Genomic DNA, 27,893 nt, shown 5'->3' on the forward strand with positions numbered 1-27,893 from the left:
CTTCTATGACAAAGTGACTCGGCTGCTGGATGAGGGAAAGGCTGTAGATGTGGTCTTCCTGGACTTCAGTAAAGCCTTTGACACAGTTTCTCACAGCGTTCTGCTTGGGAAACTGTCAGCCTCTGGCCTGGACAGGCGCACACTCTCCTGGGTGGAAAACTGGTTGGCTGGCCGGGCCCAGAGAGTGGTGGGAAATGGTGTGAAATCCAGCTGGAGGCCAGTGACAAGTGGGGTTCCCCAGGGCTCAGTGCTGGGTCCAGCCCTGTTCAATGTCTTTATCAATGACCTGGATGAAGGCATTGAGTGCTCCCTTAGCAAGTTTGCAGACAACACTAAGCGGGGCGGAAGTGTGGATCTGCTGCAGGGTAGGGAGGCTCTGCAAAGGGATCTGAACAGGCTGGACTGCTGGGCTGAGACCAATGGCATGAGGTTTAACAAGGCCAAATGCCGGGTCCTGAACTTGGGGCACAACAACCCTATGCAGAGCTACAGACTAGGAGAAGTCTGTCTAGAAAGCTGCCTGGAGGAGAGGGACCTGGGGGTGTTGGTTGACAGCCGACTGAACATGAGCCAGCAGTGTGCCCAGGTGGCCAAGAAGACCAATGGCATCTTGGCTTGTATCAGAAACGGTGTGACCAGCAGGTGCAGGGAGGTTATTCTCCCCCTGTACTCGGCACTGGTGAGACCGCTCCTCGAATCCTGTGCTCAGTTCTGGGCCCCTCACCACAAGAAGGATGTTGAGGCTCTGGAGCGAGTCCGGAGAAGAGCAACAAAGCTGGTGAAGGGGCTGGAGAGCAGGTCTTATGAGGAACGGCTGAGAGAGCTGGGGTTGTTTAGCCTTGAGAAGAGGAGGCTGAGGGGAGACCTCATTGCTCTCTACAACTACCTGAAAGGAGGTTGTGTTTAAGTGTCTGAAGAAACCCAACATAACATATTTTCAGACGCTTTTGTCAGATGTTTTTAGACATGAATTCTGTCACCATGCTTCATAACTGACTCTGCACTCAATTTCTGTTTGAAAGCAATGGAGGCTGAACTATGTAGATTTTCAGGGAGACAGCTGTGGCTCTTGATTCAGAGCCATTTGTGCATAGTACAAGTCAAAGTTGTAACAGCTGTAAGTTTCTTCAGGGACATCACTCTAGTGGATCATCAAGTTAAGGGAGTCACTTGCTATGCATGAAAGGCTACAAACATTCCTTTTTTGATCATACTCAGTCCCAAGAACAGACTTGCTGTGAAAGAAGAAGCAAGAAGGGAGTATCAAGAGATTAACGATGCTAGTACGGACTGGAGTATGCTTCTTGTTATGTGATGGGATACAACCATTTGTCTTTGTTGGATTCAGCCAGGTTTGTATTCCAGATTTTTGCATAGGCATTTTTCCTCCTAGCTGATAACAGTAAGTAGAAAGGGCACAAAATACTTATTATTCTAATTCCTTTTAATTTAACCCTTTACCTATGTACTACTTACAATACGAACTTCTCCAGACTGGTTAAACATGCATACGCAAAGCAAAAGAAGGAACAATTAGCTCCTTTTTGTTAAGCGTATTTTGTTATTTGTCATACTTACTGATAAATACTTAAGTCATGCCATAGCTACATTGTTCCATGCTTTTGGACGATTTCATATGCATCCTTCTGTGTTTTGAATAAAGCATGCTTACATCTTCTGAACTATGCTGTCTTATGCAATTAGGCCAAACAATCTGTGGTATGCTGTCAGCTGACAATGTCAGCACAAAACGCTAGGCAGGTTATCAGTTGAAATGTAGGAGGTACAGTTGCAAAACTACTTTTAGTTGGAATTTATTGCATGTTTTAGGCTAAAAAGGATCATTATGAACATCCGTTCTCCATTCCTGTATTAGACATGAAAAAGCCATTAAAAAACAGTGGAAGAAATTATTTTCTACCAGGCCAAACTGCAAAAAAATAAAAAAGAAAGAGAGGATAATTGGACTCTGTTTTGTACAACAGTAGCAGTCCTTCAAAAACCTAAATGTTCTCAGTGGCAATATTAAAGGTCTGGCATCTAATAACACAAATACTAGTCACTTTCTGTCAGTCTGACTTCAAATATTGTCATTTCTAAGCAGTCCAAAGCCAATGTTCTGGGATGTAGACTCTAACTATGAATACGAACACAATGAAGTACTCAAACAATGGAAAATGAAGGGAGAAAGGGGAGAACCAAACACTTAACCACGCAACAGCTCGTATTTTAATGTGTAAGGACATCTGTATAGGGACACACAAGTATATGCACAGAAATTAGGCAATTACATAATAATCTTAGTATACGTATTTCCAAAAATTAAAAACTGCAATTATGATCTATTTTTGCAAATGAAAATATTGATGCTTTCTGATGAAAAGTTTTGCCCTGGTAAAGATGGCTATAAAACAGATCCACATCCACAATTGCATTGATCTCATCTGACCAATAAACAAAGATGTAACTCCAGCTGCCTTGGTGGTAGCATACAATAGGAATTGGGTATTACCTCAGGTGCTATAACTAACTTCAGAGGAAGTATTGACATAAATGACGATTCAGTTTTGTCTTGGTATTCCAGATATCCTAATCTCGTGCCTTCTTTTGTGTGGATTATTTAGAAAGTAGGAATATGTGAGTGTTGCTGTATAAGAGGCCCACTTTTTCAGGATGAAAAAGGCTGCATCATCATAAAAGCTCCCTGTTAATACCAAAAATAAGAAACTGGCAGCTACTTTTAGAAAGCAAAGTATACCCTTCTATCGCTTTTAATCAACTCACATAACAAAATGTCTTATTGATAACTCAAACTGAACTTTAAAAAGGAAAAGGAAATCCCATTTATCCTGCCCCACAACTGCCACATGTACTTTCACACTGTAGGCTATCACCTATAAACAAGTTTTTAAAATAAAGGTAGACTATTTAAAAGGATATAAATGTAAATGGATAGCAAAAGTGCTTCTTTACAGTGATGGAAAATAAGACTGGACTTCATAAACCAATCAGCTCATTGAAACTTCTCAATGAAGTTAGTCTGTCACTTTAATAGGCAATGATCTTCTTGCTCACCCTAAGCACCTGAATTCTTAAGGATCTTCAGAAGTTAGTGTGGCTTATTTTTTTCTCCACTGTTTACCACAGGGGGCTTACTTCATGTATGTAGTTTCACTGCACATTACCTTACTGCAACAGATGTAAAACAAAATCTTCAAGATAGCCTGGAGCTCAACACACCAGCCATTTGCAGAGATACTGTTACAGAATAAAAAAAAGTGGAATGGCTAAAATAATAAAGGTCATAGCTGTACCAGATTTGTAATTAGCTAAATCAAAATCATATCTCACTGGTACTTTTTTCTGCTTAGGAGCAGATCCAGCAATGGGACTTAGACACCTATAAATTAGTTACTGCAATGCCTGTCAGCTATGTGGCCTCTGAAGTGGAATCAAAAATTTTGTTAAACACTGAACAAATTCAATATTTAAGAAGCATAAATTGTCTCAGAAGAATAATTCATAGAGCTGAATGCTAGAGATAGTTATAGTGGAGCAGATAACCAAATTTAAAAAGAAAAAAGAAAAAGAAGAAAAGGACAGCTCTGGGTCTCAGACTTCCTCTCCCAATGAAAGTTTGTTACATTAAACCAGTAACTCAAAGTGAAAAGGAATAAAACATCCTAAAAAGCAGGAACTAAAACTTGAGTTACTTCAGAGTCTCGGCTGCTAAACTAGGGAGTCAGATTCCCCCATGGGTGCTTCATTTCTGGTACCAAATCTTGGGAATCAGATACACAGGCAAATTAATAGAGTTCATTAAGTTACCTTCTATCAGCTGAACTATGGTAATCACCCCGGAGTACTCTTCTACTGTGGCAAAAGTGAGATAACCACACTGTAATTCACACCTGGTTTCCATACCTAATGCAACTCAGCTGTCTGCTTATGTGCCAGGACAGGTTGGGGCACAGGTGGGGTGTGTGTGCCCTTACTCTCCACTGGTGCTTCTGTTCAAAAAGGAAAAAAGGGCCGTGAGTTTAGGTACTTCCAGGGTTAGAGAAGGGTTCCCTCTTTTATTTAAATTTCGAACTCAGGTATTTAAAATGTCAAGTTCCTTCCTAGGAACCCTTGAGACTTACTGGAGTTTAGCAAGAGTTCAGGAGGACGCAGAGCGAGGTTAGTGGAGCCTGACCTCACCTTGCATGAGGCGAAACAACTATTTCTATATTGCAAATGTAAATAATGTGATCAAATCACTTCTTAGGCTCCTCTTTGCTAAGTCCTCATTGTAAAGCTCACTTTTCAGACCCTCAATAATTTTATTTCTTCTCTTCTGTTCACAAAGGCTTGTAGTGACAGGACTAGGACCAATGGGCATAAACTGGAGAGCGGCAGATCTAAACCAGACATAAGGAGGAATTTCTTCACAGTGATGAGGCACTGGCACAGGTTGCCCAGGGAAGCTGTGGCTGCCCCATCCCTGGAGGTGTTCAAGGCCAGGTGGGATGTCCCTGCCCATGGGAGGAGGGGGTGGAACTGGATTATCTCTAAGGTCCCTTCCAACCCAAACTATTCCACGATTCTCTGACTTCACTGTAATTAAAGGAGATCTTTCTTCAGTCTGAATATAATAAATTATTGCCTAGCAATAGTCACGCTAATGCCAGTAGAAGTGGATCGATGCACCTCACTGGGACTTCTCCCTCTGTACTTGGCACTGGTGAGACCGCTCCTTGAATCCTGTATTCAGTTCTGGGCCCCTCACTGCAAAGAAGGATGTTGAGGCTCTGGAAAGAGTCCAGAGAAGAGCAACAAAGCTGGTGAGGGGGCTGGAGAACAGGCCTTATGAGGAGTGGCTGAGAGAGCTGGGGTTGTTTAGCCTGGAGAAAAGGAGGCTGAGGGGAGACCTCATTGCTCTCTACAACTACCTGAAAGGAGGTTGTAGAGAGGAGGGAGCTGGTCTCTTCTCCCAAGTGACAGGGGACAGGACAAGAGGGAATGGCCTTAAGCTCCGCCAGGGGAGATTTAGGCTGAACATTAGGAAAAAATTTTTCACAGAAAGGGTCATTGGGCACTGGCAGAGGCTGCCCAGGGAGGTGGTTGATTCACCTTCCCTGGAGGTGTTTAAGGCACGGGTGGACGAGGTGCTGAGGGGCATGGTTTAGTGTTTGATAGGAATGGTTGGACTCGATAATCCGGTGGGTCTCTTCCAACCTGGTGATTCTACGATTCTATGAAACCCTCTCCACCTCCAGGAGCCAGCGGCAAACCCGCCCGTTCCCGGGACATCCCAAAGGGCGTCCCCGGGGGGGGCTCCTGCCCAGCAAACGCCACAAAGCCGGGATGTTTAAGTTGTTTTTCCCCCGCCCGCGGGCAGAGCTCGCCTGGAAGCACCAACCTCCCCCCCGTTCCAAGCTTCTCGCCTCCTCCTTTCCCACCGCCCCCTGCCCCGCGGGGCTCCCTTTCCGCCCCGCGTTCCCCGGCAGCGCCGGGCAGGGGTTAACCCTGAGGAATGCGGCGGGAGGAATGCGCATGCAGATGAGACGGATGCTAATCTCATGCTAATGAGCGGCGGCCGCCCCGGGGCTCAGCCGGGCTCCCCGCGCCCCGGCGGCAGCTGGGCAGCCCCGGCCCGGCTCGGCGCGGCTGAGAACCGGCCCCGAGCGGGGCTTCCCCGCTCCCGGACCCCTCCCCCGGCTCGGCGGGGCCTCCGCTGGCTTCCCGTCCTTTTTTTTTTTTTTTTCCCCCCGTCCCCTAATGGAGCAGCTCCCCGCGCCGCCCGGCCATGCCTAGGGAAGCGGGGGACGGGCAGCTCCCCTTACCCGATGGCTGGGAGGAGGCGAGGGATTACGACGGCAAAGTCTTCTACATCGACCACAACGCCAAGCAGACCAGCTGGATCGACCCCCGGGACAGGTGGGCGAGGGGGTGGGGCGGGGGGGGGGGGGGGGCTGGAAGCCACGGGGATGGGCCGGGAGGAGCCCCCGCCCGCACCCCCTTTCCCCTCGGTGCGCGGCTCTGACCCCGAGTCGGTGCTCGGGGCTGGGGGAGAAAAGCCTGTGTCCAGCCCTTCCCGGAGGTGCCAGGGGTCGCTGTAGTTTGGGGAGTTCCCGGCAGGTACCGAAGTTGGCGAATCCCTCCCAGTGCAGCGGCTCGGCCATCCCGTGCCCCCCTCTTCCCCCTCCCACAAAGTAACTCAAGTCCCCAAAACTTCGCGTGTGTTACGAAATACAACGTTGCCGTCGAAAACCCCGCTGTCCAGCCATCAAAGCCCTTCGAAACGGGTGGAACGAACTGCACTGAATTATAAATGAAGGCTGCGGTTTCTGTTTCTCCGGCGGAATCAGGAGAGGTGGCTGCAAGCTGGGCAGGGAAAGTTTTGACAAGCATCATCTGCTGTGTCTGCCCCCACCCTAACCCCCCCCGTCCTGCGAATTCCAAATTCCAGTAAGTGGCAAACCTAACGCTGAAATTCCTTTGTGCTTCAGGACACGTTAAATACCTTGTAAATATTAGTGAGGTGATAAGGTAGGCAGGACGGTGTTACTCCAGGTACCTGGCCGGCTTGGGTGGTTCAGTGTTGATTTTTTTTTTTTTTACTGCTGGCAATAAACCCCAAAGATTTACTCTGCAAATAGTGGATTTAAAGCTTTCTTTAGTTTTAGACTCTTAATTTAGACTAGGCGTACAGAGGAATTTCTTCACGATGAGAGTGGTGAGGTGCCCAGGGAAGCTGTGGCTGCCCCATCCCTGGAGCTGTTCAAGGCCAGGTTGGATGGGGCCTTGGGCAGCCTGGGCTGGTGGGATGTCCATGCCCATGGCAGGGGGGTTGGGACTGGATGATCTTTAAGGTCCCTTCCAACCCAAACTATTCTACAATGCTATAATTCTAATTTGTGTTTGCAAGGCAGAATCCAAAATGCTGCAATTGCGGTAATGGAAATCATGACATTGACTTGTGCTCGTTATAATAGCACCTCATGAGTATGCTAATTTAAAATTTTTTTACACATTTTTGTAGTTCTGAAAAGTTTAGGGGTGGTAAACTTTGAGTCTTCACTCTGATCAACAGAGTAGACCACCAAGTGTGTAATGCACTCGCATGTTATTGATATCTTGATTCCAGATGAAAGCGAAATCAAGCCCACACTTGATTTGTAGTGGAACTGAGGAAGAAAAGACCTTCCTCAGAAAGAACAGTGTTTGAATTAATTGTTAAGCTATGTCAGTCGTGCAAAACAAACAGACATTTTGCCGTAGATGCTTGAGGGAATCTGAATCTGTGCTTTAGTGTACATGGCTCAACTGTGAAGCTGCACAGGAGACAGACTGATAAGCCCATTTAACATGTGGGTTACAGTATTTGTATTTACAATATCCATATTTAAAACCTGTATTTGTATTGGTGACCTCATTTGGAAAACTGAATAAGAAATGCGTGAAAATCCTGTGATAACTTTGCTTTAGATCCCATTGTACCTTCCAGGTATCATCTTACATTGTCAAAATGAAGATAATAGATTCTAACTGAAAACACATTTCCTTGTTTGATGATGCTTTGGGACTTTTTTTTTCACTCTAACTATTTTCTCTGATGGAGGTCATAAAGTTTTTATAATGTACTTGTGGAATATCGTACCACATGGGCTCCTAAAATGTTTCATCGGGAAAGTAAGTGTAGAATAGATAAGTTTGTTTTTTTTATGAACGGTATTCCTTCTGCTGTGTTATACTGCATTCCCTGGATGATTATATAGAAAAATCATGATTGATGTTTAAAATAATTTTTATCTTTTTTGATTTAGAAGATACAAATAATGCAGAGTAGTGTTGTGAGACATCAGGCATATGTCTGTGGGTTGCCAGGTGTATTTGAGCACAATTAGGAACCTCTTTGTTACTGATTTAAAATATTCATGTCTAGAAATAAGTTGGCAGTTGAAAATGCCATGTTTCAAAGCTTTTGGGAAAATTTTGTGTCTGGTATTTTTAGTATAGTGGAGCTTTTTCCCATGTTTTCTAGACTGTTCTGATAGAACATGTATTTGTTACTGCTTATAAGGTGTAAGTCTGTTAATATAATGGTAGCCTTGTGTACAGCTGTGAAGAAAACCTTGCATCAGCTCCAAGCTCGGAGCTCAGTTTTCAGTTTTGCCCACTTCATTTATCTGAGTAATCCCATTGATGTTAGAGAAGCTCACACTTGTAAGGGCAAGAGTGACTTGGCCTGTTGTGGTTTCGGAGTGTTGTGGAAGCTGTTTGAACTTCTCTGTTCTTCAGGGGGTTTTAATGTTTTGCACTGTTCTCTCTCCAAGCTTTTAGGTTACCGTGTTGATTTGTTTTGAAGACTGGTGGCCCAAAAGAGAGGAGACTTGAAGATTTGAAGTGTGAGAAAGAGAAATGTAAAGGCAATGTGGAAGTTACAGTAACATTTTCACTAACGAAGTGTATAGACATTATTTCTTTGTTTATGACTCCTCCAAGCTAGTGCAAACTGAACCAGCTAATCTGGACAGTTCTTCTGAAAATTATTTACTTACTCTAAGAAGGGAAATAGCCCAAAATGTAAATTGTATCCTACTACTATTTGGTAAGATTATAAAAAGATAACTATGGACTGAAAAGGACGAAACAGATGCATAAGTGAGAAAGGTTGAGAGGAATTCATCTTTCTCTTTGAAGTTCCCTTGAGATTCTTTCAGGTTCCTGGGGTAATGAGTTTCAGTAAGGTGTTGGTGTGGGTTTGTTTCTGGTAGATGATTAAGAGGGTTTTGTGGTGGAGGCAGAAAACTTTGAAAGGAAAATTTTTCTTTTTTTCCATCATTTGATGCATATGAACATGTTTGTTATGTTTCTTAGTGGAACCAACAGAGTAGAGCACCAAGGAGGAGTAGAATAGGAGATGGGAGTCTCGGTACCCTCAGATCTTCAGCAGTTGGATGACATTTGGGTTTCTAACTAGGAACGCAGGACTTCTCGTATCTTGGTTTCTACTTAGTGAGTTGTCCACGTTCCACTACCAGTCACCACTGACTCAAAACAGGTATCTTTCATTTTAGGCAAGCTATTAAAAAAAAATACAAATTCAGAAGCTGCAAGTGATCTTTATTTAAATGTTTATCTGCACTCTTGTCGGTACTAAGGAGTGAGCTGCTATGAAAACAAAGCTATCCTTTTTCTTTCCACTTTTCACGAAGGAGAAAAATGTGTTTAAAATATCTTTGTACGTTTGAAATAGTTCATCTTATGCTTTTGCTAGAATGTTTCCAGTGTACTTGCTAACTATATAACTGAGATGGTGCTTGAGAAATATCAAGTGTGCAGAAACCAGAGAACTTCACAAGTTAAGAGACAGTGAAAGAGTTTTTGTGCTGATTGTGGAGAGGGAGTGCAGTTTCCATTGCTGCTTTCATATTTTGGGGAGGAAAACACTACAGTCTTTATCACAGAATTCTATAACCTGTGCAACATTTGTCTGAATTAGAACCTTTATTACGTTTCAGCAATTAAATGGTATGTGCCATTTTCCCTTGGAAATGAAGGACATTTTGTTCCTTACTTTTTCACTGAAACTTGTTTTCTTTTGTCCTGTGAACAGCAGAGGCTGTGAGGAGGGAATATACTGAGGTTGAAGTTACTTGAGCAGGGGGACTGTTTCTTTCCTGGGCGCTGCTGGAGTTCATGGGTGCTTGGTAGGAAGCTTCTAGTCACACTGGAGATTCAGAGAAATAAGGGATATTGTTCCAGTGAAAGTTAAAGGTAGCGAAAAAGAGGCAAGCGGAAAAGGGAATAGCATGATAGAAGGCATCATCAGAGACTGGAAAATAAATTTGGCTAGATTCTTTTATGCATGGAAGTAAGCAGCTGTGTGGTGACAGATAATTATTCTACTCAGTGCTTGGTGTCTGAGGCAAGTACAGTTCTGTGGTTGAAACTAGTGACTGCAGGACTTCAGCTAAAATAAGAAAAACTTCTGAAATGTTAAAACTTCTGGGTGGGAGGAAACATAATCTAGGCAAGATATAGGATTATGATTCATGTGTCCTTTGAAGAATGGTGATGTTAAATTGTAAGTGTTAGTCATTGCGTTGCAAAAGGGATGGATCCTAATTCTGTTTTAAGTGCAAATCTTGACATTGCTGATTTAAGGTACCACTTGAGCAACTACTGATAAATCCTTTGTTTAGCTTGCTGCTTGCTAAGAATGAATTTAATGACAAACTGTTGGTGAAAGTTCCATTTTTTATTCTGTTTCTATTTTCCTTTGCATCTCACTTGTTTGCTAGTAGCTCAGAAGGGACCAGGGCTTTTACATTTGTGGTGGTGTGGGGCTCTTAAATGATCACCTCAACATACCTTACGAATTTGTAACCTTATTAAGAAATAGTCGCCAACCTTTTTTTGAAAATTAGTAAAGATTCATTTGATGGTACTCCAAGTTGTGTAACTGGCAATAATCCCGTAGTGAGATAGGATAATGAGTCCTGCTTCTTCCCCCCCTCCCCCCAGTATCTTTTTCAGCTTTGTTTAATCCTTGAGAATCATTTGCTTGTTTTTATCCAAACTCTGCATAATTTGTTCCTGTCTCCTTGTCTGCTCAGGAATGTGCATATTCCATGTGAAACTGTCTGGTATCTCATACCAGTTTCAGTGACAGGTTGGGAACTGCTTTTACTTAATTGATGTGTATTTATTCAAAATAAAACCCGTGATGCAAGTACTGAACTTGCAATGAGAGACTAGCTGTCTGAACTTCTGACACCTTCATTTGTTTATCCAGTTTAAGGTGGAATTCTAATATTACAGTGCTAATATAGCTGTGATAGCATCAGACAGTGTTAAAATACATAGCGATTGTGTATGTAGGTTCTTTAACAAGTCTGTAGTTTGCTTTGTTGATTTTTAGCGTTGCTGAAAACGACTATGGTAACTCTGAGATAGTGCTTTTATTCTTTATTTCTCCAGGAGTGATAGGCCTGCACTGTATCTTTCATCTCAGAGCAGGAGAAGTTAACAAGTCAGGAAATGGTATGGAGTATTTGCTTATGTGTGCAAAGTATGTTCCCCGCTGGTTAAAGCCAAGGATTGTGACCTGGTATGTAAAGCGGGGCAAGTGGTCTAGACTGTGGTTTCTCCAGACCTGTGTCTTTAGTGTTTGCATACTGGAGCCATTTCGATTAAAAGCTATCTTGGCTCACAAGATAACATTACTGTAGTTGTCATGTACAACATAAGTCTGAATGAGATGTTGTACACCTGAAGGGAAGCAGACCTTTTATCAGCTGGATGGAGCCGAGCTGTTTGCTAGAGATGTCCTTCTACAGTATGGATAAATGAAGGCATCCTTCAGAACTATCTTATATTTTTAGAGAAGGGGAACTGGCTTTACTTTGTAATAATAGCTTTGAAAGAAATTTTCATTTTTACAGGCAAGGGTCAATATGTAGATCAGAAATATAGATAAAATTATTTACAACTTCAGAGATCTGTACAGATTACTTTAGGAGTTCTTGTTTTCCTCCAGTAAAATAACTTCTGTTCAATCCTGTGGTAAGAAGTCTACGCTTTGAATGTGTTACTAGGTTTATTAGGATAAAATAAGATGATTTCTCTGCTTCCACTTACTAATGTTTGTAATATCTACAGACAAGTTGAGTTTTGTGAAATAGCTTTTGTTTTGGTTTTCTTTCTACTTTTTAGCTTAAAAAATGTTATAGATGTTGAGATGTCACAATTTTTATATTGCACAAGTGACTAAAAACTAGAGGAATACCCATGGAAGTAATGGAAAAGGTTGAAAATGGACCAACATATAGTAACATTTCCATGGTGGCACATTTTCTGAAATGCATTTATAGAAACAATACTGAGGTTTCACAACTGTTATGCTGGGTTGTGTAAATTCTTATTACATTGACCTGCAAGGGAAATGGAAAAAAGTTGTAGAGAGGTGACACAACCCACTGAGTCTGGACTGTCACAGTTCTGTTTACCTGTCCCTCTCCTGCCACCATATAGTAAACTTACCCCAGAAGAATATTTGGCTAAATGAAACCCCTTGCACTTAGAGTTGTTTTCCAGCAGAATCATCTTTTTGAGTCACCGAATAGATACTAGGCTGGTGTGAGACATGAAGCAAGTCTGGAGCTGGGAGCAAAAGGGGAGAGTGGTGCTGTAGAAACCACGATGCAGATCAATCCTAGCTGCCATGGAACTGTCGTCTTAGGTGACCATTTCTTTTCTTTGGTTTCTCCATTGTTTTCTTGTGCGTGTGTCTCTGTTCACCTTTGCTTTGCTGTGAACCATCAGTGCAACTGTCACAGACACCTTGATCTCAAGTGTTTTCTGTCACCCAGAAACCTTTACGATGTGACAAGCTTTTCACTGACTTTTGAAATGTTTGTTACTGTGAAGCTCTTGTTGAAGAGAAATTTTGTCATTGCACAGTTGCAGAATTAGTTTCTGTTTTCCAGGAATGTGCTGCTGGTGACAATATATGGCTATATGAATAGCCAGTTTCTGCTGTGTATGAAAGTAGAACAGAAGTTCTTTGAGTTTGTATTTTTTTCCTAATTATTCATAAAATGTGTTTTAGACTTTGCTGCAAAGCACCTCACCAGAATGATGCTATAATTCAAGACTTGGAATGTTTTATTTTGTGAAGAAAAGTAGCCATTTCTCTTCATGCGTTTCAGGGAGTCATTTGTATAGACAAATAGACTTATCCTTCATTTGGAAAGAGCAGCTAGTGGCTGAAAAGGGGAGTGGTACAGTAGTTAGGGTTTCCTTTCCCTTTTGTGTTGCTTGAGTATTTTGTGGGGTTTTGCTTTGTGAGTGTAGAGTTTGGGTCTTTTTAAACAGCACATTTTGAGTGTTGCTGAATATTACTGTTCTTCCCAGTGTCTTTTTCTGTGCCAAACTGTTAGTGATGAAGTTCCTACCTGATGAAGTCAATCCCTCGCTTTTGTTTTTAAAAGGTAATGTAAAGACTTCTTGGGGCAGAGATTGCTTCCCCTCACTTGCTTTTGGAATTTTTTGGTTGGTTAGGATTTCTGGGTTAGATGCAATATGTCAGTGGTACAAATGTATTCTGTCAACTGAAACAATCACTTGCATCTCATAGAACAAGATCAGATACTATCCTTTTAAGCTGGATACTGTTTGTACTTGAAGAAAGGCAACTTAATCTCATCAACTCGGAATGCACATTGTATTCAAAGTAATTGTTTGGGTATGTAAAGACGTATTGTCTTGGTACAGCAAACTCAAATTTCTGCACTCTTCCAGTGTGTTATACAATACTGTATGTTGGACCTGCTTGGGTATGTCTGTGCTATTTTTCTCAATTCATTAAATTGAACTTCAGTCTTTATTTGAGAAACAAAAAGAAGAATGGGATGCCTTCCATAACATACTGTTTGTTCTGATAATCAGGCTTTCAATGCCTAGAAATACCAATTATTTTTTTACCTTTGGTATAGAGTAAAAAGTCTGTAAGAATCTGTATTTTAACTGAATCCTGCTAGGACCTTCTTTGTATTAGCAACATTCTCATGGTGTTAATGAGGGAACAGTACTTACACGTGTTGTTTCTTTTAAAGTACTTAAGTGCTGAACTGTAGTCTTGTACAGATAAGCATATCTTGCAGCTTATAGATATGACCTGTGAAGAATTCTTACTCTGATTAAATGCCTGGTCCTTTGCTCTTAAAAGCTTACCTCCCTCACAGAGCTGGGAATGTCTCACAAAGATGCAGGTATTTTTAATCATGTGACAGATGAACTTTTGGTATCCTGCAGATTGCGTGCAAGCACGTCATGCCATATGGCAGTATGTCAAAAAAAAAGATGTGTAGCACCTGCCTTTAGCTATGTGGCAGGCATATGTCTTAGTAGCATCTTGTCACGTAACAGGGTTTGACTAAAGTGCAGGTGTCCTCTGTTGTATAGCTGCATGGCAGTGTTTTTCTTTGGATCACACTGTGGAGGAACTATTCTGGTTGCTTCTGTCTGTCACTCTTCTGATCATCAGAAGAGACGGTGATTTGCTGTGTGGTTCTCTTAATCCTTCAGAAGAGAAGGTATGGCCCACATCAGCTGAAAAAGGGGTCATTGTAACCTTGCTTACTGTCTGTGGTGGATTACAGAAAATTGCCAAAGAAAAGACGCTTATTTGTTTTTGATGAGGAAACAACGGTGTGGATTTTTTCCCTTTGTTTAATACCATCAATTGTTAAACTGTAGTCTTGTCCAGAGAAGTGTGGCTCATGGCCTGATGATCTGACCACATCCTGTGGTAGGATTCATGTTCATGAACCGTTCTGGCTGTGTAGGACCTCTAGGTGGGTGCTGCTGTCCCTGTTGAAGCCCAACTGACGCAGAGCCCAGACAGAGGTGCTGGTTTTGGCTTCTGTTCTGCAAAGATCCAGTAGAGACCAGTTGTTGTGGAGAAAGATTTATAGTGCAGTGAGGTTGGAGTAGCTGGGAGATTAACGCTTTTCTTGATTTTGGGAGGGCAATGAGCAATAGCCTTTACTTTTGTGAAATAGTCTATGGTTACTTTTGCTTGTAAAGCTCATTTGACCTCTATTTAGCCTTCTGTGATTTTGTCCAAGAGATGTATGATACAAAGTTTCTTCATGAGGAAACTTTCTCATCCTGTGTGAAACTCCTGAGCCTTCATAGGTTTTGGAGCTTGGTAGCTGCTTTTCTTTAGGAAGTGATATCTAGGTATCCGGGTAGGAACATATTAATGCATTACTTATGTTCTTAATTTGTTGTTAAAACTTTGACAGAAGTTAGGTCATGGTTCTGCCTTCCTTAATTATGCTTTTTATTTACTCTTGGATGTATTCCTAGGCATACCTAAGCCCACTGTCCTTCTCAACTCATTCCGTCAGTGCTGTCTTAATGCATTGTGCCATATTGTACAGCAGTTTTTATAAATTTTGAAGTATGACCTTGCAAATGTTATGTATGATTGTATTTTTTCTGAGAGTTTGCATTGATTTTAATCACATTCCCAGTAATGGATAGTTTTATTGTCTTCAGCATCTGTCCTAAATGAAATTTTGGGGTTTTGTTGCTTGAGAACTTAAGTGCAAAGACTTAATGCTTACTGCACTTTTTTGGTTTGAATGGAGTTGTACAGTGGTGAATGATTCTGGTTTGGCGTTCTAGGGACTTCTCAGAGATTGTGCCTTAAGCTTGTATCGCAGCTTATTTTGCAAAGCTATTCAGTACTAAGTTCCACAGTGAATAGTGAGAAGCTGCCAAAACTGGAATTGGAATGTCCATAGAACTGGAATGAAATAAAGAAAATGGGATACTGCTCAGATGATGATGTGTTCTCTGAGGGTTGACTTGAATTTCACCCTTCTGAAGTAAATAATAGTGTTCCTTTTCATTACTGGATTGGAATATAGATGTTTAGAGAAGCCCCAGAAGCTAAGGTCTTTTCTTCTATGTTTCCATGTCCTAGTGCTCCTGAACAGTAGGAGTTTTTCCAAACTTTTTCATATTTCCCATATTTTTTTTAGTTGCTAGCTTTGTTTTGCAGCAAAGTGGCTCACTGATCAGGTGCTTGAGGGGGTTACATCATGAAGAAGGATCGTTTAGAATTGAAGTACTGAATATTTAGAATATATTTTGCTGAAGCATTGAGTAGTAAATGATTGTACATAAGAAGATACAATTCAAGATAGGAAGCTAATAAGGAGTAGAGATGTCTTTCTGTAATTAATATTGTGACTATTGCAATGTTTTGAATGAGCTGTTAACACATTTACAAATGATCTGGTGAACAGTGGAATGTTATGGATGTGAATAATCATCTGAGAATTCTACGGGACATTCCTGAAATACTGTTCAAATGGCTACAGAAATTATGGGATACAACAAAGCACACAAACACTGTAAGCCTTTTTAGTCAGGCTAGTGCAATCAGTGGTTTACTACTGCACTAAGGCTTAACGTGCAGAGATTTACACAATAAACAGAGGAGTTGTTCAAGTTTCTGAGCTTTTCATGTTCTTTTCTAGTTTCCCTCTGTTACTTGGCATCCCTAGGCTCTTTTTATGTCTGCTCTTTGAGGGAAAGACTTTAGTGAACTCAAGTTTGAGGTTTCCTAAGGAGTAGTTAATTGGTTACACTGCTGTGTTAGCTAAATTAATGATACTGTGGTCTGGAAGGTGAACTGCTTATAGCAAAACAAATTATTATGGTGATATGAATTAGGCTTTTTGGTTCTCACTTTTGTTCTTGTTTGCTTGTCTGGTTGTTGTGCCTCTCACTTGTTAGCATGGCTTACAGTGATCTAAAATGAGCCATGGACTTCTTTGCTGTGGCAGGTTGTTGATGGGGATCTGGCTGGTTCATTTGCTCAGAATTTATGAAAGCCATAAAAACTTTGTATTTCCAAGGAAGAACTGGGCAAGAAAATAAGCTTTGAGGACAAATTTAGAACAATTAAAGGGCTTGTATTAAATTTTTTAGAATGTCCTTATACAGTTGATATTTCACATTCTTTTATTTTTATCTGTCAGATTTTGCTGAGAAGTTGTTAGGTATCTTCTTTCTGGTCATAGCTGCAGTGTCTAATGTGACTAGTATTTTTAAAATGTATGAAGAGTGTTTAAAAAAAAGGGTAGGGGGGAGGGAGCAGAGTAGTTTTCCAGTAATACTGGGTTTGGCAGGTGTACTAGAGTTAAGTAGCTTCAGCCAGCTGCCTGAAGTTCTTGTGTAACATTTCTACTGCAGGTGTCTAGTGTGAGGGGTGACAGTGCTTACCAGAGCACTCTTTGTTGGTAGTGTTGTCTTTGAGGCAGAAGGTTGCAACTTTGCTGTGAACCAGAGTAGAAAGGCTTAAAAGCACCAGGAGTAAAGATGAAAAAAAAAAAATCCCATTAAAGGTCATATTGCAACAAAAGCTTATAGTACTACTGCATCAGTGAAAAGGGAATTTAATTTACTTTACTTTTTTTTTTCTTTTTATTCTGCAAAAATCGATCATCTTCCTTAAACTAGCTTTGGTACTAAAGACTTCACTTTGTGAAAGCACAGTCTCTGGATGGTGTGGAGACTAAGGATAAATTAAGTACAGAATGTGTACTGAACTTAATACTGACTTTGGTCTTCCATACGCATGTTGAAGTAAGTGAAAGTAACAGCAGGCAGTTGATGAAAATTAATGTTTTTTTAATAGAAACCACAGTGTTTTAACATTGAGATAGAATTTATACTGTTCATTATGTTGAAACTGATGTGTCAATATATAATCTGTATCCCAGAAGAGCTTTAAAAATAATTGCAAATGGAATTTCAGTGATTTGCTGAATCAAAAAGAACTGGCAGTGTAGACTGGGATTTGTGGGCAAACACTAATACAGGTTGCCCTCGGTAGTGGTGGGCATGACTCAGAGCAACCTGGTCAGATTTCAGCATTTTCCTGTATTGGGCAGGATGTCCGACCCAATGAACTCCAGAGGTTCTTTCCCATGTACATTATTCTGTTATTAAAAGGGAAAAAAAATGTTTTCTGGGGAAGGCTGGTCTGCTATTACTATAAGCAGACATTTCAGGATTTTATACCTGGCTTTTCCTTTGTTATTTACCAGGCATATGATGGTAAATGTGGCTTTATCAATGTTAGATCCTCGAATTAGCTAAATATAATATTTTGGAAAAATAGTGTCAGAGAAGTAACGTGTTGATGTAATCTCCTTAAATTCAAGGAAAGTGTTTATTATCATGAAGTGTGACATGAAGTCCTTAAAACCAAACACCTGTGCCTTTAATGGAAAAACTGGGTGATGATCAGGTGACTGCAGGACTAGGAGACTGAAATGGGCTACATTAGAATGGGAATTATGGTAGTGGGAGGTTACTAGTGGTGTTTTGTAGTATAATGACAGTAATTCAACAACTGTCCGCTTCAGTAGTGCCTATAAACAATGATCTAAAGCTTCATTTTGTTCTGGTATCAATCCTACGTGCAAAAGCATAGAAATCAAATTTCTTTCTCACTTTGAAGACCAGCTTTGCCCTGTGTAGGGATAGGGATCTCAAACACCCAGGAGTTAGCATCCACTTCTAATAACTTGAATTTCAGAATCTGATAAGTAAACTGTATGTTACATCTAGTGATTGGTTTGTTAGATACCTGTGAGGGCTATGTTATTTCCCGTGCAGTGTTAAATTTACTACTAAATGCACTAGAAGCATCTAGTTATGATTTTTTCCTGTTCCTTCAAATGTGACTTTGGTGGGACAACATTTTAAAGTTTGTTCCAGAAAGCACTTTCAGAGATGGATGATTGAAAACAACTCTCCTGAATGGCACCTTGCTGTACTTCATAGATCATAACAGCTTTTATTCACCACTGTGATTGTTTTTTAAATTACTGCCTGTGGATGGATACTTGAAAGAATTGGCCTGCTGGCTACATATTTGGTTTGATTGGGGGCTATCTTGAAGCTGGCTTTAAATTACATGGGGTTCTTGATGATCCTAGCATTTTCAAATCTTCTTTGTACTGCATGGTTTGTTTTGTTTCTTAGATTTGTGCAATTTTAGGAAGAATAGTAATTCTATCTTTAATTTTTTTCTTGTTCAAAAAAAAAGTGTGTCTTTTCAAGCTAAGATGTACAGAGAATCTTCTCTTAATTATAAAGACGCAGTTTATTTCGCATTATTTTTCCACTGGAAGCTGTAAATTATGTAATGAATAATTATTATACTAATAGTTGCTGATGGACTAGAAACTGCTTAATTTATAAGAGATATGTTTGTCACAGGGAAAGCTCCAAGTGACATCCACAACTGTGCTGTAGAAAAGCAATGCTGCTTTAATACTTGATTGAAAGTATTAATATGTCTGTAGTGTGCCATATGCTTTTTCACAGGTGAACATTTCATTGGACTGTCACTAGCAAGACAGGCAGAAGAAAAGAGAAAAAATGAATGTTGTAAGGTGAAGTGACAGTTGAAATTGGTTGAAATACTTAAATAAATAGGGTTTTTTTTCAGAAGCTGCAGTGTTAAGTCTGTGCACAATGTTCCATTCTTCCGTTTTGATGAAAAATTTTTGTTGGAGGCCCTTTTGGGAGTGCAAAAGACTGGGAAGATTTTTATTGCTTGTTAGTTGTTACTGGTCTGGAATGTGAAAGAATCAGATTCCAACCCCTTTCCTGGCTCAGAATGACTTGGTGCTATTGAAAAGCAGTCTGCCCTCAATGAATGAGACGGAAGAGGTACCTAAACATCCCAAGCCTGTTTCCTGAACTGTTTTAACCCAAGGCAGCAGGAAGATCCAGGTTTCAGTTTTGAAAATGGAACACTTCAAAAATTTTTGGGGGACCAAGGCAGACAAATGAATAAAAGGAAATAATGCTGTAGAAATTCCTATGAAATATAATTATTGTCCTCTGGATAGCATTAAGAGCTGTGCCTATGACAGAAATATTTAACCGATGAAAGGCTGTCTGTAATCTCCATAAATTCCTCTAAGATTTTTATCAAGAGCAGTTCCCAGCTTCAGTTGCCATGTCCTCTGTGCCCTCTGTTCCTAGCATTTGAACTTTTTTTGTTCAAAAAATAGCCCAAGTGAATAAGCAGAAGATAGGAATGTGGTGGAAAGAGTCGGTCTTTACCTGTTCAAATATATTGCTCCATCTGTATGAATAGTATAGAATAAATAAAAGGCAGGTAAGGGTGATGGCAGCAGGAGAATGCAACATTTTTCACTGCCGTGAAGTCCACAATACGTCTTAGCTTGTTGGCAGCTCAACAGCACAACTAGGATTGTTGGCGACTGGCAGGAGGAGCATGATTTACTCTGTACAGTTCGTACTCCTTCTTGGGTCACAAAGCTTGGCGAGGCCTTCCTTTGCAGATCCATAAAAACTGACTTTAGAAGAACCTAGCTGTGTTTTGTGCTACCTTTTCCCTTGGAAATTGCTTTCCACCTTCTGCATTCTTTCTTTCAGAGGCATATAGCAGCTGGAGGAGGCAAAATGGAAGGAAACAAAGACATTAACATCATGGTTTCAGTGTTTCAGTCCTTATATTGTCTTAGCGGGGAGTTTGCAAGCTGCAGACGTCACCCATACCCCAGTTGAGGGATTTCTCTTACCCTCTCTACCTAATTCTGCACCTAGTGACTGCAGATCATGCTCTGCAAGATGTACTCTGCCCTGTTTTGCTCTACCAACAGACAGACTGAACAGTCTTTCTGCCTAGTGTGAGTATCACAGGAGCATCATGCCATGTGGATAATTTTTTCCTGTGTCCATGTTGTCTGGAGCAGTATGGTGAACTGCTTCACGCTCAGTCACAAACCATTCACAAGGACTAGGGCCACCTATAAGGGACTTTAGTTATAGCCTAAGCATAGGGAGCATCAGTACAGTAAAGGTCCTTCGGGCATCAATTAAGCTTCCTAGTCAGGTTTGTGAAAGGAAGAGGTTTTTGTCTTCCCAAATCCCAGTGAAAGGATCAAAAAAATGCTCTAGCCTGCTTTTCTTTCAGCTGGCGCAGTGGATTGCCATGCTCTGTCAACCAGACTAATTCTTTGGCTGCCAGTGAGGGTCACCAAGCACTGCTGCTTCCTTGTGTATCTCCCAGCCGCTGGCTTTAGAGGGACAACAGGAAGAACAATCCAGGCATGGAAAACCAAGAAGACAACACTGTTAGTTACTTTGCAGACTGTGTCTCTGTTGCACAAGGACATGCATTTCTTCTGCAGGCAATGCTCAAATGAAGCCAGGTGTCATGATCAAAAAATAAATATAGCAGTGTTTGGGGTTTTTGGGTGTGGGTTGCTTCCAGACAGAATGTCTTGTATGTGTTGATGCAGAAATGCTAATAACAGTTGAAATACTGTAATGTGAGGAAAGGAGCAGTACTGTTGTTCCACTGGTACCCAGAAATTGCTCTGGTACCCTTCAGTGGATGTCTCTAGTTCTTAAGTGATGTTGCTGTTTACATAAACCAAACCAGAGACCTTCTTACAATCTTTTGTAAGTATAAGTGGTAGAAATGCAATGACTTGAACACAGAGAAAGTAGTAAGGTGGAAGAGAGAAAATATGATGGGCAAAATAGAAAGCTTTTTGTGTCTTTGGCAAGAAGCAGACAAAGTCTGTCAAAAAAGACAGAAGTTAGACCCTTTCACCTGGTCTTTCAATAAAGAGCAGAGTTTTTCCACTATTTCTTTGGTGTAAAAGCTGAGAAAACACTGGAGCTGGGTTGGGAGAGGATAAAATTATCATATACTGAAAAAGTCAGTAAAGAGCTATGCAGATCACCTTTAGGAAGGCGTGCAAGTGCTTTATTTTTTTGCAAAACTACCTTTCTTCCTTACTATTTTTGTCTTGAAGAGTCAGTTCTTCATAGCTCAGTATGAGAAGAGATGCTTGGTATACTGACAGTGACTGAAACGATCAGCCTACAAGTGCGTTAGAAATGTTTAGAACTGAACTTAAAGAATGGATTTTTCATTAAACAAGCATGCAGTGCTGATAATTCCTATAAAGTTTTACCATTTCAAAGGCTTGACAGAAGATCAAATCTCTCTCTTTTTTTTTTTTTTTTTTTTTTTTGTTATGGCTGATTCAAATCAATCATTGTTCTGTCCGGCAAAATTCCAAGTCTGCATTTGAAAGGTCTTTTGAGAATACTCCTTCCCCCACCCTAGGTTATATCTGCCAGATCAGGAAATTCCAGCTTCTTCTCTTAAATTTACTATGGAATCCCTAGAGTCTAAAATGCTGAAAACAGATTTTTGCTGGACTGTGAATAATCACGATCCTCTCTTTCTTCCCTAATCTTTTGTCGTACTTTCTAAAATAGAACTTTAGCCACGCAGTGTCTGTAGATAAGCTAGAAAAGAATTGCATGTACTGTCATGAGCTTGGAAATCTGTCCTCTTGTTACATCAAACTCCATGCTTGTACACATTCTGATTGTTAATTTTCCTTGTACTTACTTTCATTGCTTAACTTAATATGCTATAGAGCATTGAAATGCATGCAAGCACCTAACGGCATTTTCAACAGGTTAGAATTTGACTTCTATTTAATTAGTGTACCTACTTACGAGCCTTCCAGTATTTCTTGGAATTGTTTTAGGTGACTGCTGCTTACAGGGTTGGAAGCCTAGCCTCCAAGTAGATACTTCTTGTTTTAAAAGCTTGAATGATACATGAAGTAATTTCCCAGAGGAACCAAAGGATATCATGTAGAGTTGGAGGGAAAAATGGTATCTCAAAGTATTAATATTTATGTTACGGATTTTTCACAAAAGCGACTGATGTAGATTGATTTATGAGAGATAGTAAGAGACTTCCATTGAGAAGTTTAAAGAGATTACATAAGTAATTGGATAGCAGAGATTTGTATCTGGACTATCTCTTAAGAGCAATATTCTCTATTCAGTTTAAAAGAATAATAAATGGCAAATGGAGCAAATGGAGATGTAATGCTTATCTTGGCAAGGAGTGCATATTTCCACTGTGTGACATAATGTTGAGGGTTTTCATTACTCAAACTGTATAAAAAAACTTTACATCTAACAAAATACTTACTGATTTTTATGAAGTAATCATTTAAAAATAGTGTGTCTAAGAAACTGAGAAGTCTGTGAAATTGCAGCTTTCTAGTCAGCTGAATTTATTGAAACATTGCTTATATGGCAAATTGCCTCTTCCAGTACAAAAAATATATACAGTGTGGGCGATTACTGTTTAATCAATTGTTTATGCTTAGGTGTTGTTTTTCTGTGGATGTGCCTCTGCTCGGTATTTGAGACAGGATTGTAGTTTTCAGTATCACTGTTGTTTTTAAACACTGTCCGTAGTTCCCTAATGAGGCTCTACTAGTTTTGGCTAAAAAGAACTCCAAATGGTAAAAGCAAACCCTCTTATAGAAGGACAATTTTTTTTTTTAGATTTTATTTTGGCAAACATGACAGAAGTCAGGTAACTGAAGTATTATTCACTTACAGAGTTTGCTTCTGTCCTTGTTGAAGGTAATGCCATGGATTTTAGTGTAGAAGGCAGCTGCCTATGGGAGTTTCCTTGGCTTGTTCTGTGAAGTTGTTCATGGTTTGCAGGATCAGGCACTTCACTGATTTACTTTGTTCTACATCACAATTCAGGTAGACAGCAGATCAAGGAATTGCAATAAATAGAAAATTTCCTAATTGCTTGAGCCCTTCCATTTCATAATACAACAGGAATTAAATTCTATTCTCTGTAATTTCTTCTCTTTTTCTCAGAAACAGAGCTTCACAACTACTTGTTTATTGTTAGTCCAAAAAAACCCTCAACCTACTAAAACTGGTCTCCTAAGTTTAACCACATAAGAACTGTTCAAGGTAGTTAAGCACCTCTCTGATTTTGGATGTTTACTCTTACCTGTCTGTTTTAATAGCTTAACCATGATGAGGAGAAGTAATTATCATATATTTTACAGTACTGCCTACAATCTTTGTCAAAAATCAGGGTTTCATTGTCTGTTTGGGACTGTTCTGTGACTAGTTCATACCAATCTGAATTAGGACTGCAACTGGTTCCACCCTCTCTTGCATTGGCATTTGTAGCAGTAGTGAATTATTTAGGCAGTTAAGCTGGTTAAAAAAAAAAATCAATCTCTCCTACTAGTTTATTTCTTTGAACTGACTTAATATGGAGTCAGATGAGTGCCAGCACAAGTGAAAGAGACATGAACACGTAGCATGGAGGAAGAACAGAACAGTGATAGCCAGGTGAGAGCCACTTAAATTGTTATGGAACCACAGTATTTGGTGTGATAGAACTCTCTGCTCAGCTTGGCTTTCAGCAGAGATCTGCTCTGGGCGGATCTCAGAAACAAGAGGAAAGTTTTTGAGCTTTGAAAGAAGAGGCAGGCATCTTGGGAGGACTACAGAGATGAAGTGAGATAATACAGAGAGGAACACTGGCAGAGGCTGCCCAAGGAGGTGATTGAGTTGCCATTCCTGGAGGTATTTAAAAGACGTGTAGAAGAAGTGCTTAGGGATAAGATTTAGTAGTGGACAGGTACAGTTGGGCTTGATGAACTCAAAGATCTTTTTCAACCTAGAGATTCTATGATATAGCAAGTAACAAAGATTATTTTTCTGTTGTCAAGGTGGAGTTCTTAACCTCCAAGAAACATTTATGTATATATATGCACGTAGCTTGGAAGTGCGGTGACAGCAAAGATTTAAAATTTATGTTCAAAAGCTTGGCCAGCAGTGAGATCAGAGTTAGTCAGGTACAAGTCTCAGGTTAGCTTGTCCCACTGCATGCCTGTCCTCACAGTAATTTTTTTCCTTTATATCCAGTCTGAATTTGTTTCAACTTAACGCCTGTTTTCTCTTCTCCTCTCACCAAGTCCACCTCTGCAAAGAGCCTGGCACAGTTACCTTGAAAAATTCCTTGTAGGTAGGGGCTGCTTTAGCGTTGTTTTGAAGCTGCCTCTGCTCCAGGCTGAACAAACCTCAGTCCTTCAGCCTCTCCTCCCAGGGCAAGTGCTCCAGTTCATCCTGGTGGCCTTCCTCTGGACTTCCCCCAGTTTGTGGGTGTGGTTTTTGCCTTAGGAGTCTAGAACTGGATGCAGTATTTGATATTCTGCCTAATCAATGAAGAGCAGAGTGAGGAATCGCTTCTCGTGATCTACTGGCCACACTCCTGCTGATGAAGGTGGCCTTTGGTGCTCTCTCCTCCCAGGGCACTGGATCACTGCCAGCTCACTGCTGACCGGGACCTCAGAGCTGCTCCACAGCTGATCAGTCCCAGCCTGTATAACTGGGAGTATTTGCTTTCTGGATACAGGACATTGCTTTTGTTGTCGCTGAATCTCTGAAGGTTCCTGTAGCTGAAGTTCTTCTGAATGGTGGTCATACCCTTGACGGTGTTGATTGTTCCCCCTGCCAGTTTTGAGTCATCTGTAAGTCTGCGATTACACTCCAATGCCTCCCTCAAATCACTGATGCGGGTGTTAAACGTCCCTCAAACGATCCGCCTCTACCTGGTAGGATACAACCTGTTGACCACTAGCCCAAAAGACGGCAAGCCTGTACTGCAGGCTGCTGTTACTAGACTAGGACAGATGGAAAGGATTGGTATTGGGTTTTAGTCAAAAGTGGAGACTAGCTAGAACTTCTTTCTTTCAACTCAAGATGGAACCTGTTGCTGTGAGCTTTGTGGGAGCTGCGCTGCTGAAGTAACTTGTAACTCTCTTAATTAGGTTAACTTTCCTTTTTTGCTAACATTCGATATTGACCATGTATTATTTGCCATAAATGGGATTAATGTAATTGTAATAAATGTCGACTGTAATATTTATTTTAAAAACCCATCCTTTTACTATAACTTAGCAGTAGCAAATACTCCAGTAACTCATTACAAAATGTTAAATAACTAAATGTTTATTAAATAAGAATACGTTAAAGAGCCTTCAAAGATATGTTTGCCTGTGAGTTGCAGTAGCTCCATAATGCTCTCTGTAGTGAGGCAGTTTTAATAATTCTAAGAAGTGTCTAGTTTGAAGTGTGTGCACAAGGCCAAAGTCTCTTCCTTGTCTTTGTTCGTCCCACTGGGAAGCATTCTCTCCACTTTATCATTGGGAACAGAAAGGAACATATAACAGGCAAATCCTATGAGTTAATTTACAAAGAATAATGCCAGTCACAAGCGGTGCTCCCCAGGGCTCAGCGTTGGGGCTGGTTCTGTTTAATGTCTTTATCAATGACCTGGACGAGGGGATTAAGTGCTCCATCAGTAAGTTTGCAGACAACACCAAGCTGGGTGGGAGTGTTGATCTGCTTGAGGGATGGAAGGCTCTGCAGGAGGATCTGGACGTGCTGGATTGATGGGCAGAGGTCAGCTGTGTGGGGTTCAACAAGGCTGCGTTGAGTCATGCACTTCTGTCACAACAGACGTGTTCAATGCTACAGGCTTGGGGAAGAGTGCTGGAAGGTTACCTGGTGGAAAAGGACCTTGGAGTGTCATTCAGTAGCTACCTGAACAGGAGCCAGCACTGTGCCCAGGTGGTCAAGAAGGCCAACAGTATCCTGGCCTGTATTAGAAATGGTGTGGCCAGAGAAGTGATTCTGCCCCTGTACTCAGCACTGGTGAGGCTGCACCTCAAATACCATGTTCAGTTTCGGGCCCCTCACTACAAGAAAGACATGGAGGTGCTGGAGCTTATGCAAAGAAGGGCAATGAAGCTGGTGAAGGATCTGGAGTACAAATCCTCTGAGGAGTGACTGAGAGAACTGGCTTTGTTTAGTCAGGAAGAGTCTGAGGAGGAGACCTTATGCCTCCGTACCACCTGAAAGAAGTGGTAGTGAGGCTGCTGTTGGTCTCTTCTGCCAAGTAACAAGTGATAGGACGAGAGGAAATGGCCTTAAGTTGCCAGGGAAGGTTTAGGCTGGATATTAGTAAATATTACTTCACTGAAAAGGTTGTCAAGCACTGGCAGAGGCTGCCCAGGGAAGTGGTGTAGATGTGGCACTTAGGGACATAGTCCAGTGGTGGACATAGCAGTGTTAGGTTTGCAATTGGACTTGATGATCTTAAAGGTCTTTTCCAACCTAACGGTTTCTGTGAATGCAGATGGTGGATCCTATTGATCTATGCTGCTATTGTAGCAGCTGTCTTGAAAAGTATCGCCTCTCTTTTGTGTGTTTGTTTGTTTTGATGTCTTTTTAATCATTAATGTGAAGGTCAGCAGCTTCTATGTAGCTAGAATCTTTTCTTTTAACTTACTTTCAGACAAGGTACTGTATCTAACATGGTTTCTGTCTTTGCAGTTCCAATTTCCAGTCATTATAGCCTCGGGAAAGGAGGGAATGGCACATTTAATTAATCTTTCTGCATGTGCTGGAAGAAGAATTCATTTAGAATAGAAACTCCAATAGGAAAATAGTTGCATCTGGAATATCATGTTTACTGTCATTGTGGATAGATTGTCTTTTTTGTCGGTTGTGGTTTTGAAAGCAATTACAGTTTTGACCTCAGCAAAATACTGCAGCAGTGCGGTCCAGATATGATTGTGTGTTGTTCCAGAACTTTGTTTTGAACCTGCTCTTCTGTACTATGTGTCTCCTTGTAGTGTGAGAAATGGTAAACACTGACTGTTCCTTTCTTTGTATATGATAAGCAACTTTGAACATGAATAATCTTAATCTGTTTAGTTGCATATACAGTCTGTATTCTGATCACCAGTGCCTGCTTTTCTCTGTGTGTCACTCTGTGGTTTTACTTTCTAGGTGTTGTTGTGGTGTGGAAATATGGGGCTACCAGAGCTGAACACAGTATTAAAATGTAAACACACAATAGCTTTATAGAAATTGTATGGTGATCTTTTCCATTTTGTTTTATGTTTCTCTCCTTCAAAGTTTTTTGGCGTTTGGCTTCTGCTAAACGTTGGGCTGATTCAAAGAGCCACCCATCCACAGGGAGCTGAATGACTTCTTCAGAGGTGTTGGCAGATATATTTAGTGCCTTTTGGTCCAATTAAAAGTGATTCAGTGGTACAAAACCTCTTCATAGATTTTTGTGCATAATTTTTTTGAGTTCTGGGTTTCCAAGGGTCAGCTTAAGCAAATGGGCGCAACAACTTCGTTCTGGTGTTGCCAGCATCTTTCCTTTTCTTGCACGTACTTTCACCTTGAAAGACAGGACTGGTAAAACATTGTTGTTACTTATGGGAGTATTGTGAATATTGTTTTGATGTTTCTATGCATATTTGAAGAAATTATTATAATATTAGCAACCACAGTCAGGGACTAGGTTTTAATATGTACTGTATTCTCTGAAGTAATCCTTTAACCTAGATTATTCTAATCTTTTAGGATCCGTGGTGCAAACTGCTAATAAACCTGAA

At 40.8% G+C, this 27,893-nt stretch overlaps 2 protein-coding genes across 6 annotated transcripts in view; one reads left to right on the plus strand and one right to left on the minus strand.

The window, feature by feature from the left end:
- DCTD (dCMP deaminase) overlaps positions 1–5,920 on the minus strand; it is a 65,368-nt gene extending 59,448 nt beyond the window's left edge. The window contains exon 1 of one of the 2 annotated variants that reach the window (XM_069855938.1): positions 5,826–5,920. The gene's annotated coding sequence lies outside the window, so the exon portion shown is untranslated. The remainder of the gene's footprint in view (positions 1–5,825) is intronic. The other variant, XM_069855940.1, reaches the window with a different exon arrangement.
- WWC2 (WW and C2 domain containing 2) overlaps positions 5,783–27,893 on the plus strand; it is a 298,844-nt gene continuing 276,733 nt past the window's right edge. For all 4 annotated transcript variants that reach the window (XR_011337363.1, XM_069855898.1, XM_069855899.1 and 1 more), the window contains exon 1: positions 5,783–5,919. Coding sequence is in view for 3 of the 4 variants with exons in the window: in XM_069855898.1 (XP_069711999.1) it covers positions 5,789–5,919 (131 nt within the window). In the remaining variant the exon portion in view is untranslated. The remainder of the gene's footprint in view (positions 5,920–27,893) is intronic.

Source organism: Phaenicophaeus curvirostris, chromosome 4, assembly GCF_032191515.1.
Source record: "Phaenicophaeus curvirostris isolate KB17595 chromosome 4, BPBGC_Pcur_1.0, whole genome shotgun sequence".
Lineage (NCBI taxonomy): Eukaryota > Metazoa > Chordata > Aves > Cuculiformes > Cuculidae > Phaenicophaeus > Phaenicophaeus curvirostris.